Raw genomic sequence first — 16031 nt, forward strand, 5'->3', positions numbered from 1 at the left:
GACAGTTGAACGAACTCCCTTGGGAGGTTGTGGACTCTCCTTCCTTGGAAGTTTTTCAGCAGAAATTGGATGGCCATATGTCATGAATGCTTTAGCTGAGATTCCTGCAATGCTGGGGGTTGGACTATTTGACCCTTGGGGGTCCCTTCCATCTCTACAATTCCATGACTCTATGATTCTTTGATTCTAGCAAGGAAAAGTCAATTCACGGTGCAACAATGCACCAATAGGCAGAAATTACAGAATACAAGGAATACCGCATAAAGTGAAACCCGACAAACGCCCACATAGCTGCAAACAGCGCAGCTTTCCGTGAAGCACAAAGCAACCAACACTCCACCAGGCTTGCCATTTCTCCCAAAACAGAAGAAGATGGGTTGTAAAAGATAAAGGGAAGTGGGATGGATGGGAGAGAAGCTGTAAGGAACTGACTTGGAACAGAGGGAGGGTACAGATACTGGGAGTGCTGGAGAGGAAAACCAGAGGGTGGCAGACAGGGGCAGAGAGAGGATGATCTGGAGAGATAATGGGAGAGAGAAGATAAAGACAAAGCTGTTCCACCCACAAAGCTGCCTTTGTCAGCCTCAACAAAGCCGCCTTTCTTGGCACTCCATGTTTCTTGTGTCAGGGCTGAGTGGGCTGGAGGGGGATTCCCTGGAATTCACCCTCAGAGGACTTTGCAGGGCAGCGCGCAAGCTCTCCACTGCCTCATTTATTTTTGCAAGGCAAGCTTTGGTGCTAAGCCAGGGAAGATCAGAAAAGGTTGCTAAAATTAGGTTTCAAGAACTGTTATGGGTTTAATTTATGCCCCCCCCCAATGATTTCTGGTATAGCTAGCTTGACTGAGGTGTGGCAAAACTGAGAACAACTGAAAATGAACTTAACCAGGGGGTGAGTAATCACCCTCTTTCGTACCGGCAGGTAAAACGCATTTGCTGACTTTTAAGACACTGTGAAATCAGTTCCCACCACACGTGACAATACATCGATCAGAAGCCTATCTGTTTGGCTATCTATATTAAGCCGAAATGCAGCAGTTACAAAATACCACAACAAATGGCCACAGCTCCCAACTCCGCCGTCCACAAAAGATGTAGCACAAGCAGCCAATGCCGCTTTGCATATCTCATAAGAAACAAAACTAACCCACTTCACCAAAACTAACCCACTTCACCCACACACACAAAAATACTAAGGGCTCCCCTCAACAACTACAAAACACAGTAACAACTTTGAAATTTAACATGCACTTGCCACAGACTAGCAGTACTTCTAACACAGTGGTGGCCAAACCTGGCCCTCCAGCTGTTTTGGGACTACAATTCCCATCATCCCTGGCCACTGGTCCTGTTAGCTAGGGATGATGGGAGTTGGTAGTCCAAAAACAGCTGGAAGGCCAAGTTTGGCCACCACTGCTAACACAACAAACAGTATTTACTGGCCACAACGCACGCGCACACACACATATCATGAATAGCACCTTCAAGGGCAAATACAATAGCACTTAGGGGAGTGATTTACAGAGGGAAACCAAGTATAGGCTTCTGACTGAGGGCATGGCATTGGATTAGGCCAGGCATAGGGAAACTCGGCCTTCCAGATGTTTTCGGACTACAATTCCCATCATCCCTGACTACTGGTCCTGTTAGCTAGGGATGATGGGAGTTGTAGTCCCAAAAAACATCTGGAGGGCCGAGTTTGCCTATGCCTGGATTAGGCCCCCTGGTCTGATTTGGTTTCAAAATAAAAGTGAAAAGGCTAAGCACACTTTTTTTGAAAGCACGATTAACAAAGCATGTACAGTGGTACCTCTGGATACGAACGGGATCTGTTCTGGAGCCTCATTCGCATCCTGAAGCAAACGCAACCCGCGATTCGCTGCTTCTGCTCATGACGTCATTTTGACCGTCTGCGCATGTGCGAGCAGCGAAACCCGGAAGTAACACGTTCCGTTACTTCCAGGTCACCGCGGAATGCAACCTGAAAAAGCTCAACCTGAAGCAATTTCAACCCGAGATATGACTGTAGTTTGTCACCAAAACAACAAAGAGTTAAGCAGGAAGTATTGAGACTTGTCCACACCTGAGTTTATTGTGTGTTTACAGCACTTTGCATTCCAATTTAAATTGCACTGCCCACATGATGTTACCCTCTGAGCAATACCACTCTCAATGCTTTCCCCCTCGGGTTTGATACAGAGGATAACCCTTTCGATTGGGGGAAATTGGGTGCCAAACTACAGTGGTACCTCGCAAGACGAATGCCTCGCAAGACGAAAAACGTGCAAGACGAAAGAGTTTTTCGGTTTTTGAGTTGCTTCGCAAGACGAAAAACGAAAACGTCTTGCAAGTTTGTTTCCTTTTTCTTAAAACCGTTAATACCCTATGGGAAACCGTGCTTCGCAAGATGAAAAAACTCGCAGAACGAATTAATTTTGTCTTGCGAGGCACCACTGTACTGCATTTCAGGTTGCAGACTATTTGTTTCACTTTTCTGGGGCGGGTGGAGAAAAGGCTAAGCCCTGCACAAATCTGGAGGAGTCCCTAAGAAGGTTGGATAACGCTTTGCACACCTCCTTCTGGCAACTCCTGCAGCCAAGCTGGTGCCAAATGTATCGTTCTGCTTCCCTTTGGACCACATCAGAGAGGCTGAGGTGCATGGATCTTGCGCCCTGGGGAGGTCACTTCGGTGAATTCAGTGCATAGAGGCGCAATCCATTGTCTCTTGAGGCAGGCGCATGCCAACAAGCTTCATTGTATTTTTTTCATTCACCACTGTGATAATTGCATTATTGCAGAGCAGTATAAAAATCATATTGTTTACAGATCAGCTTTACTTTTTTTAAAAAATGTATAAATGAGCTGTGCTTGCACTATTTCTGGTCTTCTACTTTTTTGCTTGTTTGTTTGATAAATTGATGTTGCCCTCTTCTTCCATCTGGTGTTTGGGAAGCAAAGAACCAGGCAGAAACCTGCAGGTCCTAACATCTGTTACACTTTTGACTATTTTAATTAGGCTGAAGCTAAATTAAGAAGGGATATATCTTCAGTTTTCGTTTCTCTGTTACCTACCACAAGTCTTTGGGATTAACACGGGGAATAAACTAAAATGAACATATGAGTTCATTCAGCTGCTTGCTAAATTGGCTTTGACTCAACACCTGAGAAGTAGGACAGAGGTAAGTCCTGTGGCAGAGCTTTCCAAACTGTGTGCTGCGACACGTTAGTGTGTTGGCTGCAATGTGTAGGTGTGTCACGTGAACGTTCCCTGTGCTCTTCCCGAGGCTGGAAAGGGGTTAGTTCACTAAGTAAAACTGAATTACTATGTCGCAAAGGGATGCATGTCACCAACATGAAAAGTTTAGAAAGCTCTGTCCTATGGAATAACCTCCATTCTCTGCACATCTATGTCTTGCTTCCAAGCCAGTACCCGAAGCATGAGGGAGTTGGTAATTCTCAGAAGACTCTGTGGGGCTACTGTGACAGCCAATGCCAGCAACCGGATTCCTCCGCTGAGACACCCAAAGGAGCCTGCACACCTCACCCAGCCACCCAGAGCTGCAGAGGAGTGGGCTAGGAAGAGTGGAGAGGCACGTTTTCTGTGCCCCACTGGGCCTGTGCCCCTGGAGGTGGTCAAGCCCTAGGTACTCCAATGGACATTGGAGACCTGAACTGGGTTAGGTGCTCTCCTTCTGAATAGCATCCCCGTGGGATGAAGACTATGGAAGGGGCGCTCTGGGGGAGGGTGTGAGCATCTTATTTTGTAAATACAACCCTGCTTTTTCACAAGGCAGCTTGAAACATTAAAAAAAAGAAGACAATACAATACACAATAAAAATGCAATTAATAAGAGGGAGCCAAAAGAAACAGGAGCAACCATCAGCCACAGCGGAAGGAGAATTTAATATTTTGGTTCTGTGTTCATTTTCAGATTTCCGCTCCCCTCACCCGCTTCATATTCCCTGTTAGTGCTGCATGGGGAGGGGAGAGAGAAAGACAAGGACAGGTGGTTTGGCCCTTGGTGAGATTTCTGAATAAGCGTGATTAAAACCAGGCTGCTAGTCTCCTTTGGAATGCGAGCTGACATAGCTAGCAAAGAACAGCCTTGGAGGAGAAACTCAACAAGATTACATAAACAGGAATATTTGGTTATTGTTTTGTGCTCCTTTTATAGCATCCCATAAACAAGAGCCTACACTGGTGTATATTGGGAGAGGAAGTAGAGCAGACAAACCATAAAGTAGTGGGGGGAATAGTGGTTGGGTAAGAATTAAGTTACACAAACGAGGCTTTGAAGAGCATCTTTATTAGGCAGTATCTCCTAAGATACAAACTGGCTGCTAGCCTAATCAACAGACAGCAGTTGTGTGTTAAGCACTTCAAACAACGCTGCTTAAAGACCTGGAGGAGCACTTCCTAAGAATATCACTTTGATACTTGGCCACCAAATATGCAACAGGAAGGGCCATAAAAGCTGTTTCAGCCCCCAGGTGGACCAACCGCTGCCAGCAACTCTATGTGATTATTTTCACCTAGTGTGTGCTCTGTGGCAAGAGACCAAGCATGAGGCAATGTTTTTGTTTGCCAGGAGGGTTAGATAAACCACACTCAGTCCTTAAGCACAGCTTGGTTCCTGTCAATCTTGAACTATTCCAGATCCAGACAAAACAGTGCTTATTTGCCAAAAGGCAGCCCTAGAAACCTTTCAGCCGAGCCGTAACCATGTGTACTTGCGATTAAGGGTGACTTGATTCAAGGTGGCTTTATATAACGTTCATCATCTTAAATCTCACTGAAATATTAGGCTGAAGACACATACAGCACAATCCTATGTATGCTTACTTAGAAGCATGCCTCACTGTATCCCCAAGTTAGGTGTACTTAGGATTGCGGTCTTTAATACCTGTGCAGAACTACATGCATTTGTTCATTCTGTTCTTATGCATTCAATGGGCTCTTGAAGCACCTTTGGCCAAGGCACAGTCTGACCCTCTCCTTTGGTAATCCTCACAGAACTCTAGCCCAATGGTTGCCATTAATTTGATTCCGAATTGATTTCAGAATAAATTGATTTCAGAATGTATTTCAATTAACTGATTGTGATTTTATGTAAACTGTGTTACTTTTGCTGTTGTTAGCCCCTCTGAGCCCGGCTTTGGCTGGGGAGGGCGGGATATAAATAAAATTTTGTTATTATTTATTAATAAATAGCTCAATTAATGCAAGGAAATCCTAATTAAAATAGGCAATTGACTGTCATTTTTAGTTGCAACAGAATTAACAAGTTTTCAGCCAAACGTACAAACTTACAGAACTATAAGCACCTCGTCCAGGCCACAAAAGCTCTGCTGAAGACAAAGCTCTTTTACTCCTTTTTGTATTTAAAAAACTCCCTACAAACACGTTTGCCAGGCACATTCCTCTTGGGAAGGAGTTCCCTATGGAAGACATCAATAAAGGGATAGCCCTGATCTAGCAACCACCAAATGTGCGTATCTTTTAATATCCCCAACTGCTTCCTAAAGGATTTACCATAAAACTCAGCCCAGCAAACTAAAATTAGCCTGGATGGCCAACGTTCTAAAGAACAGGTCACTGGATAAACAGCTGTGCAAACTCTGGCCATTTATCTCCAGCCTGCAGCAACTGAAACTCATCTAAACAACTGCAAAAGGGAGAAGCCATGGACGCTTCCCGGGACTGTTATACAATACAGTATGCTGTGGCGTCCAAATCGGAGCCAGATGTGAACAATTTTATAGGCAAAGTGCCACGCAAATATATTGCAGAAGGCCACCAAGTACTCGTTCCTTCCAGCACAAAGCCGATTTACTTTGTGTTCTTCAGCTACCCAGAAAAAGATGACAATAAGCCAGTGCAATGGTAGCCAAGAGAGTGAGTCACTACTTTTGCTGCTCCTGAGCCAGCTCTAAAATGAGTTCCAGTCCACATTCAATCAAATTAGCCCTAAATTCTTCCCCACCTGCATTCCTGTTGCTGTCCCTGCTGCTTCACTGACTGCAATCAATGGAAGGGGTTTTCTAGGGGATATCACAGCAATCATTTGATCAGGCTGGATGGCTCAGTTGGTGGAGCATGAGACTCTTCATCCCAGATGGGTGAAAGATTCGTGCACTGCAGGGGATTAGACTAGATGACCCTTGTGGGATCTCCCTACTCTATAATTCGATATTTTAGGTGTATGGTAGGTGGGTGTGGTTTGGGGGAAATGGCCCAACCTGGAACATGTGCTGGGTCTAATTTGGCCGGCATGCCACAGGTTCCCCACCCATGTCAGAGAAGCTTAGGTTTCAGATCTGTTAAAACTCTTGACTTCCATTAATACATCAGCCTCCCTAGTCTTATATATGCATATTTAACTGATATGAAAACTGTAAATAACTGAAAGGATATATTTCTCCGTGTCCCTCATTAGCATTATTCTCACTTTAATCAATGGATCTGTGGGCAGAATGAGCTACTGCTCCATAAAGATTTGGGCAAAAACTCTCACAGTGCAAGAAGATGGGAGAGTTGGAAAAAATCCGCATCCCTGCTTCTTTATTCTGAAGCTTTCTCCACTGATGAACGGCGCCTGCCAACAGAGACTTCGTAAGAAGCACTTGAAATTTCTGTAAATAAATAACACCCAGATAAAATCAAACTTTGGAACAGTTTATTTGTATTCATTTATGCGGGGGGACTTGGGAGAGCTGTCCTGTACTCCAACGTGCCGGGGGAGGGAGATGCAGCCACAACTCCTGCGCCACGTCTATCCTGCACTCATCCTGAACAGGATGAAAGGAACACCCTGATCTCAACAGAAGCATCCCCAATGTCCGCAGCAAGACTGCCAGTGCGCCCAGCAATCACAGCCACTCCAAAAGGCAAAAAGGGAACACCTACTAGTCAGTCACAATCATGTGGGCACTGTTTAGCAATCCAGAGGCATGAGACAGGGCACAAACAGCCCTTTCTGTCCACTCCTCTCCACCGGCAGCCCATGTGGTCAACCTCTCCTGCTACAGTGGTACCTCTGGTTGCGAATGGAATCCGTTCCAGAGGCCCATTTGCAACATGAAAACAGCGCAACCCACAGTGGCACATCTGCGCACGCACGGGTTGTGATTCGCCGCTTCTGTGCATGTGTGTGATGTCATTTTGCGCTTCTGCGCATGCGTGAGTGGCGAAACCCGGAAGTAACCCTTTCTGGTACTTCCGTGTTGCCGCGGGACATAACCTGAAAGAACGTAACATGAAGCGGGCGTAACATGAGGTTGACTGTATTTTGCCTTTCCCTTCATGCTCTCTCTGTCACCAATTCTTCCTAAATGACCACCCCATACAGCATGGCCACCCCACTTGTGCTTGCTGCCCCCTCACAGTAAAACCAGCCTGTGTCAACACAGCATGGAGGGGCCACCAGCCCAGAAATCATCCACCTTGCTATCCACTCCCCCTCTCAGAGGCTAACAGAGCAAAGGTCATACTCGTGAGGAAAAGGGGTCCCTGGCAAGAAAGAAGCAAGGTCGTGTGGCGAAGTCATAGCTTTTATTGGTGGAGGAAATGCCGAGAGAGAAAGGTACACAGGTGTAGGGCTGCCAGACAATTGCTGCGGTAGGGCTCCTGTGCCTTGGTGCAGTGGCTCTCCAAAGGGCGGACAGTAGCCACGTCCCTGGGGCTCCAGCGCTATGTTGTGAGCACCTTCGCAGGTGTCACACAGCTGTCAAAGCTGTCTGGGTGCATCCTGGCCACTAGTGCTGGTCACAAGGTGGGTCTCCCATCCTAGTCTGCACAAAGCAGCGTGTGGGAGAAGGTCCTGTGGAAGGGAAGGAAGAGAGAGGGTAATGATCAAAACAGGCAAAAATAGTAGCAGCCTTGGATGCACAATAGATAAATGCATGGAGGTGAGAGAGAAAAGGAAGCTTATGCGTCAGTCTACAGTGACTGGGGTCACCTTTGCCCTCAGGGGCTGCAGTGGACCCCTGGGAGCATGGCATGACAACAGCTTGCTCTACTCCGCCATGCATCTGGGCAGTGATCTTGCAAGGCCAAAATAACGGTGAGTGTTTTGGCTGGCAGTGGCTGGAATGGATTGCCTCGCATTCACAGACAGAGAGCTTGCCAGCAGGGAGTAGGGTGGGTGAGCACTTGCCCCAATATAGCAGACGCTGCTCCTTGCTGTCAGGGGAACGACACTGCAGCTGCACAGCTTGGGCAAGAGTCAATATTCACACGGAGCAAGGGGCATACGATTGCAGAGGATACACTTTTTGCAGAACGTCGTCCCCCCACCGCCCCGCTTCCCTTGCTTACCTGTGTGGGGTGCTCTGTCCCGTCATTCCCAGCTCTGGCAGTGGGGCTGTTGGCTGTTGGCGTTCTAGGCAGAGAAGTGTTAGCAATGTGCTCCAGCATCATCTCTGGAGAGAGATGGAGAGATGTTGCTTGGTGCAGTGCTTCCTTTTTTTATTACTGGGAGGAGAGGCGCACAACCTGAGACAGGAGCCAGCAACAGACCCATCACCACGGTTATCATCTAAGCGATCCTAACCTGGGACCAGGCATATATACAAAGGAACACCGGAAGCTCCCTTGCACTGAGTCAAGCCAATTGTTCCGTCTAGCTCAGTGCCGTCCACAATGACTGGCAGAGGCTCTCCAGGGTTTCAGGCAAGAGTTTCCCCCAGGCCTACTTGGAGATGCCGGGGATTGAACCCAGGGCCTTCTGCACACAAAGCAGATGCTCTACCACTGAGCTGTGGCCCTTCCCCTATGCATTGTTTATTTGCTCTGTTATGTATACCCCATCTTTCATTCAAGGGAAGGCACAAGCCTGTCTCTTCTCCAGTTCCACCCACTGCATCTTCACCCTCTTTCTGATGCTACATTGGCACAGTTGCTTTGGCACAGAAGGGTAAGGTGCCATAGTGTTGCCCCAGGGTATTCTCACAGTTCTGCTAGTGCCCTCCAGGTGTTCTATACCCATCAGCCCCAGCCAGTACAGTTGGGTCACGTTCTGCTGGCATAGGGGGCTGTTGTGCCATATCCTTGTAGCCTTTTATAGCCAGCATTAACTATCTCACCCTCGCTTATCCATTCACAGGGGAGTTTTTAACCACATTTGCTTCTCATTTGTTTGGTACTGTCCACGATAAACTCAAGAGATATGCTCTGAAGAAAAATGACTTCAGGAGGTATAGTTGCTAACGGAAGATAATCCTGCCTTAATACACCCATTTGAATTCAGTCCATGATCCACTCCCGGTCACAATAAACATCCCTTGCTCACAATCAGATACAATGCTGGTAAGAAACCAGCCGCTTTAATAGGGTGAAGAATAAGACCTCGGAGAACGGGGCAGTCTTTCATTCAGAACATCTCTGTGAAATCATGAATCAAAGACACACAGGGTTTGTTTGATAGATGAGGTCACACTGAGCTAGAAAAGGGATGGGAGAGCAGCTTCCCAGCTCAGGGACACCACATAGCAATTATCTATACTTTCATGAATTAAAAAGTTGTTATGTTCCAGCATTTTAGTTTCACCTTTAAAAAAAGAAGAAGTAAATTACAGTATGTTTTCCTAACTGCAGTTCACACACATTTAATTAAATGTCTGGATTAAAGGTGTTTTATTCAGCTTCGTATTATTCTACCAGCAACATTAAAGCCACACACCTGTCATGACTCCCTCTCCTTCACTTTGATGCACTAGACTAGAGCGTGTCTGTGTGATGGGGAGCGGGACAGCATAAATTTAGCTTTTAACCTGCATTTCCCCCTAAAATAGCAACTTGGGGGCTATGTGCATGATTTTCAAGGGGAAATGCTCCCACTTCTGCTAGAACCACTATCCATATCCAAATGGCCCCCGTCTTTGCTTTATTATTATTATTATTATTATTATTTAGAGAGGTGACCTCAGTTCTCTAATGACTCATCTACTTGGATTTCATAGATACAGAAAGGTGCATTTAACTTCCAAACATTTTCATCGTGTGGCAGACAATAATGTTTTTGTTTCCCATTTGAAACAGGCCTGTGTGAAATACTTTTAAAAATCTTTATAGCCCGTGTTCTTGTTTCTAATATTAACATTATCTTCATAAGTCTAGCCATGACTGTTTCAAAAGAAAACCAGGCAAGGAGAATGTAATTCCACCCTGCCTAAAGAATCTGTTTAAAATTCTGCCGGAAGCTTATCTTAAAAGAGCCATCAATCGACTCGCCAGGCTCAAGAATGAGAAAATGGAAATGGAAACGCAAATAAAACCCATAAAACCAAGGGAAAGAAACTGAACTGGGAAACCTCAATATTTTTTTCTTCCTACAACCCTACCCCAGACGTTTTTCTGCTCTGGGGAATGGAAATTTGCTAAACTAGGGAGCAGACACAAAAGAAGTTCCACTTGGAACTGCAAGCTGATTCACACGTGACATTCAGAAACATGTGTTAGTAGCATTTGTGAAATGAATTGCCAGTGTTTATTTTGGGACAAGTATATACCGTATTTTTTGCTCTATAAGACTCACTTTTTCCCTCCTAAAAAGTAAGGGGAAATGTGTGTGCGTCTTATGGAGCGAATGCAGGCTGCGCAGCTATCCCAGAAGCCAGAACAGCAAGAGGGATTGCTGCTTTCACTGCGCAGCGATCCCTCTTGCTGTTCTGGCTTCTGAGATTCAGAATATTTTCTTTCTTGTTTTCCTCCTCCAAAAACTATGTGCGTCTTGTGGTCTGGTGCGTCTTATAGAGCGAAAAATACGGTACTTGAAGATGCTGCATACCAGCCTTCCCAAGTAACAAGAGTACATTCTGCCCACCTGCCCTTATATGAAGATCATGGCTGTGTAGCAAAACCATCAAAAATAAGGCAAACCTAAACAGGGAAAGGCACAAATATTCTACAAAATGAATTAAAAGTGAGGTTGACTTCAGCTGCTGATCCAGGAAGTTTTTCTGGAAAGGGCTATTTTTCACATCACTGTTGGCTGAGGCGGCAGATTATTTATCTCTCATTTCAGTAAATGGGTTTATAACTGGATTGCATCTTTAAAAGCCATCATTCCTCCCTTGGCATGTACTATGGTAAGATCCCATAGAACAAAGCACCTTGTGCTGTCCTGTGTGGTACCTATAGAGTCATTTCAGCAAAATATACCTAAGCAGTGAGCAGGAAAAGTCCCATCTCTGCACAACACTGCGCATGTTCATACACATTCAATGCATGGGCAGTCATAGCGCATTCAATCAGTACTCTGCATTTTGGAGTTCAGTCCTTGCACTGACTTTTCAAATTCACCAACCATATACTCCATTCACATGAGCATCTGTGCTACTCTTTGCACACGTGTACAGCACCATGTGTCAACAGCCTTATCATCTTCTCCCAAAAAGTAGGAGCACCATTCAGACAGCGCTACTCCGCTACACCAACCCCAAGGGTCATGGGAAGCAGCCCAGAGGAAACTACAAAACTGGCAGGCACGCAATTGAGAATGTTGAGGTAGGTGTAAAAAAGGATACAATTTGCATTGCCAGGACCCTCCTTGTAAGTGTCGGTGCATGCTATATATAAAGGTGTGTGCTTGAGAGAGAGACAGAACATCCTTTTCACACATCCTTAGGTACCCAGAAGGCGCATCAGGTCCGCCTGCTAATCTGCGCCCTGCAGAGCAGCCCCTTAGAGCTGTAATCCCGAACATCCTTCCGATTTATATTCCCTTTGCAATCCGAGGAAACTTTCGCGGGGTTCTCCGGATCCGAGGCTGCGAGACCACATGACACTGAAGAAGCCGCCCCCTCCCGCATCTTTGCAAACTCCCCATCCCAGCCAAAAACAGATCGCTAGAGTGTTTCATGACCGACAAGCATGCAGAAGACAATGCAATTACAGTAGTGGAGAAATACATAAAATGCATTGAAAATAATAATGCATATTTTAAAAATGCCTCTTTTTTGAAGGCTTTACCTCACGTTCGCAAACTTCCCTCGGGCAGCGCCGCGCCTGCCCGTTTTTCTGTGGAGACGTGGCTCCCGCTTGGAAACCTGAGCCTGAGCCGCCGCCGCCTCTTCTTCCTCCTCTCGCTCCTCTGCAGCCTGGACGGGTCGGAAGCGCCCCGCGACTAAGTCCCCGCCGGGCCCGGAGGAGGAGGAGGCGCGCGCCGGGCGGCTTCCCCCCGCGGCCGCTTTCAAAGGCGGCTCGTCGGCGTCGCTGCCCACGAAGAGGTAGAGCAGCAGCAGGAGCGCCAGGCAGAGCGCCAGGGCCACCACTTTGCAGTAGAGTTTCATTGTGCGCCGGGCGGCGGCGGCGGCAGCTTCAGAGCCTCAGCCGCGCAAAGGGGGAGACGCCGCCTCGCCGCTCGTCGCCATGCCGCCCGCCCGCCCGACGGCAAGCTGCCTCCAGCCTGGGCATCTTCTAAAGCGCCTTCCTCGCCGCCCGGGGCATTCCTGGAAGCGCGCGCGCGCGAAAGCGAGTGAGAGAGAGAGAGAGAGACAGAGAGAGAGAGAGAGTTGGTGGCGCGCAGCGCCACACTAAGCCCGGCTGCGATTGCGGCGGCCGAGAGAGGGAAGGGGATGGGAGGGAGGAGCGAGAGGGTCGCCCCTACCGTAAAGTGAGGAATAGCACCTCTTCCAATAATCCGAGAGGAAAAGCCTCTCAGAATTTGCCGCTTGCTTCCCCTCCAACATCCCGCAATCGGTGTTTAAGTTAGTTAGGCACTGATGAAAATAACAGAAGAAACTGCATATCTGTTACTATTTACTATCGGATCCTAATGGCTTATTGAATTTATTATTGCTTTATTTGATATAAATTGTTTGTTTTAAAGTTATTGTGACTTTTAATATTGGGTCTGATTGTTATTATAAATGGTTGTTGTTGTGGTTGTTACTATTAGTAGTAGTAGTTCAGTAGTAGTGTTGGAAACCGCCCAGAGTGGCTGGGGCAACCCAGCCAGATGGGCAGGGTATAAAGAAAATATTATTATTATTATTATTTAGTTAGTTAGTTAGTTAGTGGCAGAATCGGGAGAACTGGGCCAAAACCAACAAAAAAGAATTTCAGTAGGTTCAAATGTCAGGTTCTACACTTAAACAGGAAGAATCATGGGCGTAGCCAGGATTTTCGTTGGGGGACGCATGCCTTTTGTTGGGGAGGGCAGAACCTCAGCTATGTATTTTTATTGATTTTTATTTAACTGCCCCTCCCTTGCCTACGCCCATGGGAATAATCAGCTGCACAGATATAAGATGGGGGACACCTGGCTTACCAGTAGTAGATGTGAAAAGGATTTAGGGGTCTTAGAAGACCACAGGCTTAACATGAGCCCATAGTGTGATGCAGCAGCAGCAGCAAAAAAGCTAATGCTATTCTAGGTTGTATCAACAGAAGTATAGTGTTCCCATCAAGGGAAGTTATTCTGCCTTAGACCCCACCTGGGGTACTGTGTCTAGTTCTGGGTGTCCATAAGGATATGGAAAAACTGGAGATTGTGCAGAGGAGAGCAACCAAGATGATCAAGAGTCTGGAAACCAAGCCCTATGAGGAATGGTTGAGGGAGTTGGGTATATTTAGCCTGGATACAAGGAGATTGAGTGGAGATATCATAGACATCTTCAAATATTCTAAAGGATATTTGAATATCACATGGAAGTTGGAGCAAGTTTGTTTTCTCTTGCTGTGGAGAGTAGGACCTGAACCAGTGGCTTCAAGTTACAAGAAAGGAGATTCCAACTAAACATCAGGAAGAACTTTCCACAATATCTTGTGAGAGTTCCTCAAGATCTCACCAGAAGCTGCCATCACCACTAGATCTCTTTGCTTCTCTGATGGTGGTGCCAGCGGCAGGAGGCCATCCCTTGGCATTATGCTGCCCAAGGCAGCTGCCTCACTCTGCCTCATGGGCAGGCTGGACCTGGCTAGTAAAGGTAAAGGTAAAGGTACCCCTGCCCGTTCGGGCCAGTCTTGCCAGACTCTAGGGTTGTGCGCTCATCTCACTCTATAGGCTGTCTGCAGACACTTCCGGGTCACGTGGCCAGCGTGACAAGCTGCATCTGGGGAGCCAGCGCAGCACACGGAACGTCGTTTACCTTCCCACTGGTAAGCGGTCCCTATTTATCTACTTGCACCCGGAGGTGCTTTCGAACTGCTAGGTTGGCAGGCGCTGGGACCGAACGACGGGAGTGCACCCCGCCGCGGGGATTCGAACCGCCGACCATGCGATCAGCAAGTCCTAGGCGCTGAGGTTTTACCCACAGTGCCACCCGCTTCCCTGGACCTGGCTAGTAGCCACTAATAATACCCTTATCCTTATATCTACAGTATTTGTCCTTTAAAGCTATTCAGCATAGTGCCTGCTAATCTTGTGGTCCAATCATCATCAGTGCACACCATGCCAATGGTGATCCAATCACTACCTCCTGTGGGAACAAATTCCATAGTTTAATTATGCACTGTGTTAAGAAGTTATTTTATCTGTCCTGAATCTTCCAACATTTGGCTTCCCTGGATGTCCCCGACTTCTAGTACAGTCGTACCTTGGTTCTCGAACGGAATCTATTCCAGAAGTCCATACAACTTCTGAAAACGTTCGAAAACCAAGACATGGCTTCCGATTGGCTGCAGGAGCTTCCTGCACTCAGTCGGAAGCCGCAGAAGCCGCGTCGGACGTTCGGCTTCCAAAAAAAGTTAGCAAACCGGAACACTCATTCGGGAGCCAAAACATTCGAGTCACAAGGCATTTGAAAACCAAGATATGACTGTATTATGAAATGGAGAGCAAATCTCCTCTCTATTCACAGTTTGTGTGACTACTGTATTCCCATTTTACAAATAAAAGGCCGAAGCTGAGTGATACTAATTTACCTCATAGCAACACCTAACAAAAGCAGGCTTTGCACACTGACAAGAACGTAATAACTGGTTTGCTGGATCAGATCATCTGGTCCAACACTCAGAAACAGGGCGTGATAGTCTCTGTAGCTATATAATATGATTCATTATATGATTCATGTAATTTCCACAGCTCAATAGCAGGCAAGGCATTGCAATACTGTATAACACTTGTTGCAAACTTCCACTCTCGTTTCTTTCATTAAATAATCTATTCCTTTAAGCATCTTGAAAATTTGGGCTCCATATAGGATGAAGGCCTTGCTTCAGCATTTCCTAAAATTACAATTTAGGGCGCTGCATTTTTTTGGCTCAAAAGGTTATGCCCAGTCTAGACCAGTGTCCTGTCTGCTGGTTAAATCAGAGAATCCTAGTACATCTAGGCTCTTTCCAGTAATTTGCTGCATTACTCAGAGGAGCTGAGCATATGATTTGCTCAAGTGAACTATGATAATTAATCCCTCTTGGAAGAAATACAAGATGAGAACATGCAACAGTGAGTTGTCAGTAGGGTTACCAGTAACCAGGGAAAAACCCACCCTTTCCAGTTTGGGTGTATTTCCCCTCATCTTTCTCAAAGAGAGAGAACAAAGGTCATCCTCACATGCAGGGAAGCTCTCTGTTGACAAAAGCAAAGGCCCTCAATTCCAACCACTGCAACAGTTGGCCAAATGTTCATGTGCACTTTTGCCTTCCAGGATATATACTGAGCACACCACACAGCTACTGCCCACAGCAATCCTAAAAAGAAGAGTGGGAATAACCTACACTCACAGTCCCTGCAGGCTCCCCATACTCACAGGCAGAGGCGGGGATTTCCCCACCCCCAGCCTGGGGGCCACATTGCTCTTTGAAAATCTTTCCAGGGGCCACATGCCAATGATGGGCAGAGCAATGCATGTAAATGTAAATGCATGTAAATGTTCCCTTTGTGCAATAGGCTGCTTTCCACATACCCTTTACTGTCCTCCATTGAGGCAAACAAGAGGCATGATCAGAGTTCCAGGATGCAATCCGGTCAGGCAAAAACATACAGTGGTACCTGGGGTTAAGTACTTAATTCGTTCCGGAGGTCCGTACTTAACCTGAAACTGTTCTCAACCTGAAGCACCACTTTAGCTAATGGGGCCTCCTGCTGC

At 46.6% G+C, this 16031-nt stretch overlaps 1 protein-coding gene and 2 long non-coding RNA genes across 4 annotated transcripts in view; 1 reads left to right on the top strand and 2 right to left on the bottom strand.

Moving 5' to 3' along the window:
• Positions 1–12503, bottom strand: part of GXYLT2 (glucoside xylosyltransferase 2) — a 36826-nt gene extending 24323 nt beyond the window's left edge. The window contains exon 1 of one of the 2 annotated variants that reach the window (XM_080995826.1): positions 11971–12503. In XM_080995826.1, coding sequence (XP_080851952.1) covers positions 11971–12290 — 320 coding nt within the window. In that variant the 5' untranslated portion in view covers positions 12291–12503. The remainder of the gene's footprint in view (positions 1–11970) is intronic. The other variant, XM_080995825.1, reaches the window with a different exon arrangement.
• Positions 1–16031, bottom strand: part of LOC308471700 — a 242766-nt gene that overhangs the window by 24323 nt on the left and 202412 nt on the right. The window lies entirely within an intron of this gene.
• LOC308471696 overlaps positions 13933–16031 on the top strand; it is a 115183-nt gene continuing 113084 nt past the window's right edge. The window contains exon 1 of the long non-coding RNA XR_013983094.1: positions 13933–14100. This is a non-coding gene — a long non-coding RNA (uncharacterized lncRNA). The remainder of the gene's footprint in view (positions 14101–16031) is intronic.

Source organism: Podarcis pityusensis, assembly GCF_964106645.2.
Source record: "Podarcis pityusensis genome assembly, chromosome: 2".
In the NCBI taxonomy this organism is placed as follows: domain Eukaryota; kingdom Metazoa; phylum Chordata; class Lepidosauria; order Squamata; family Lacertidae; genus Podarcis; species Podarcis pityusensis.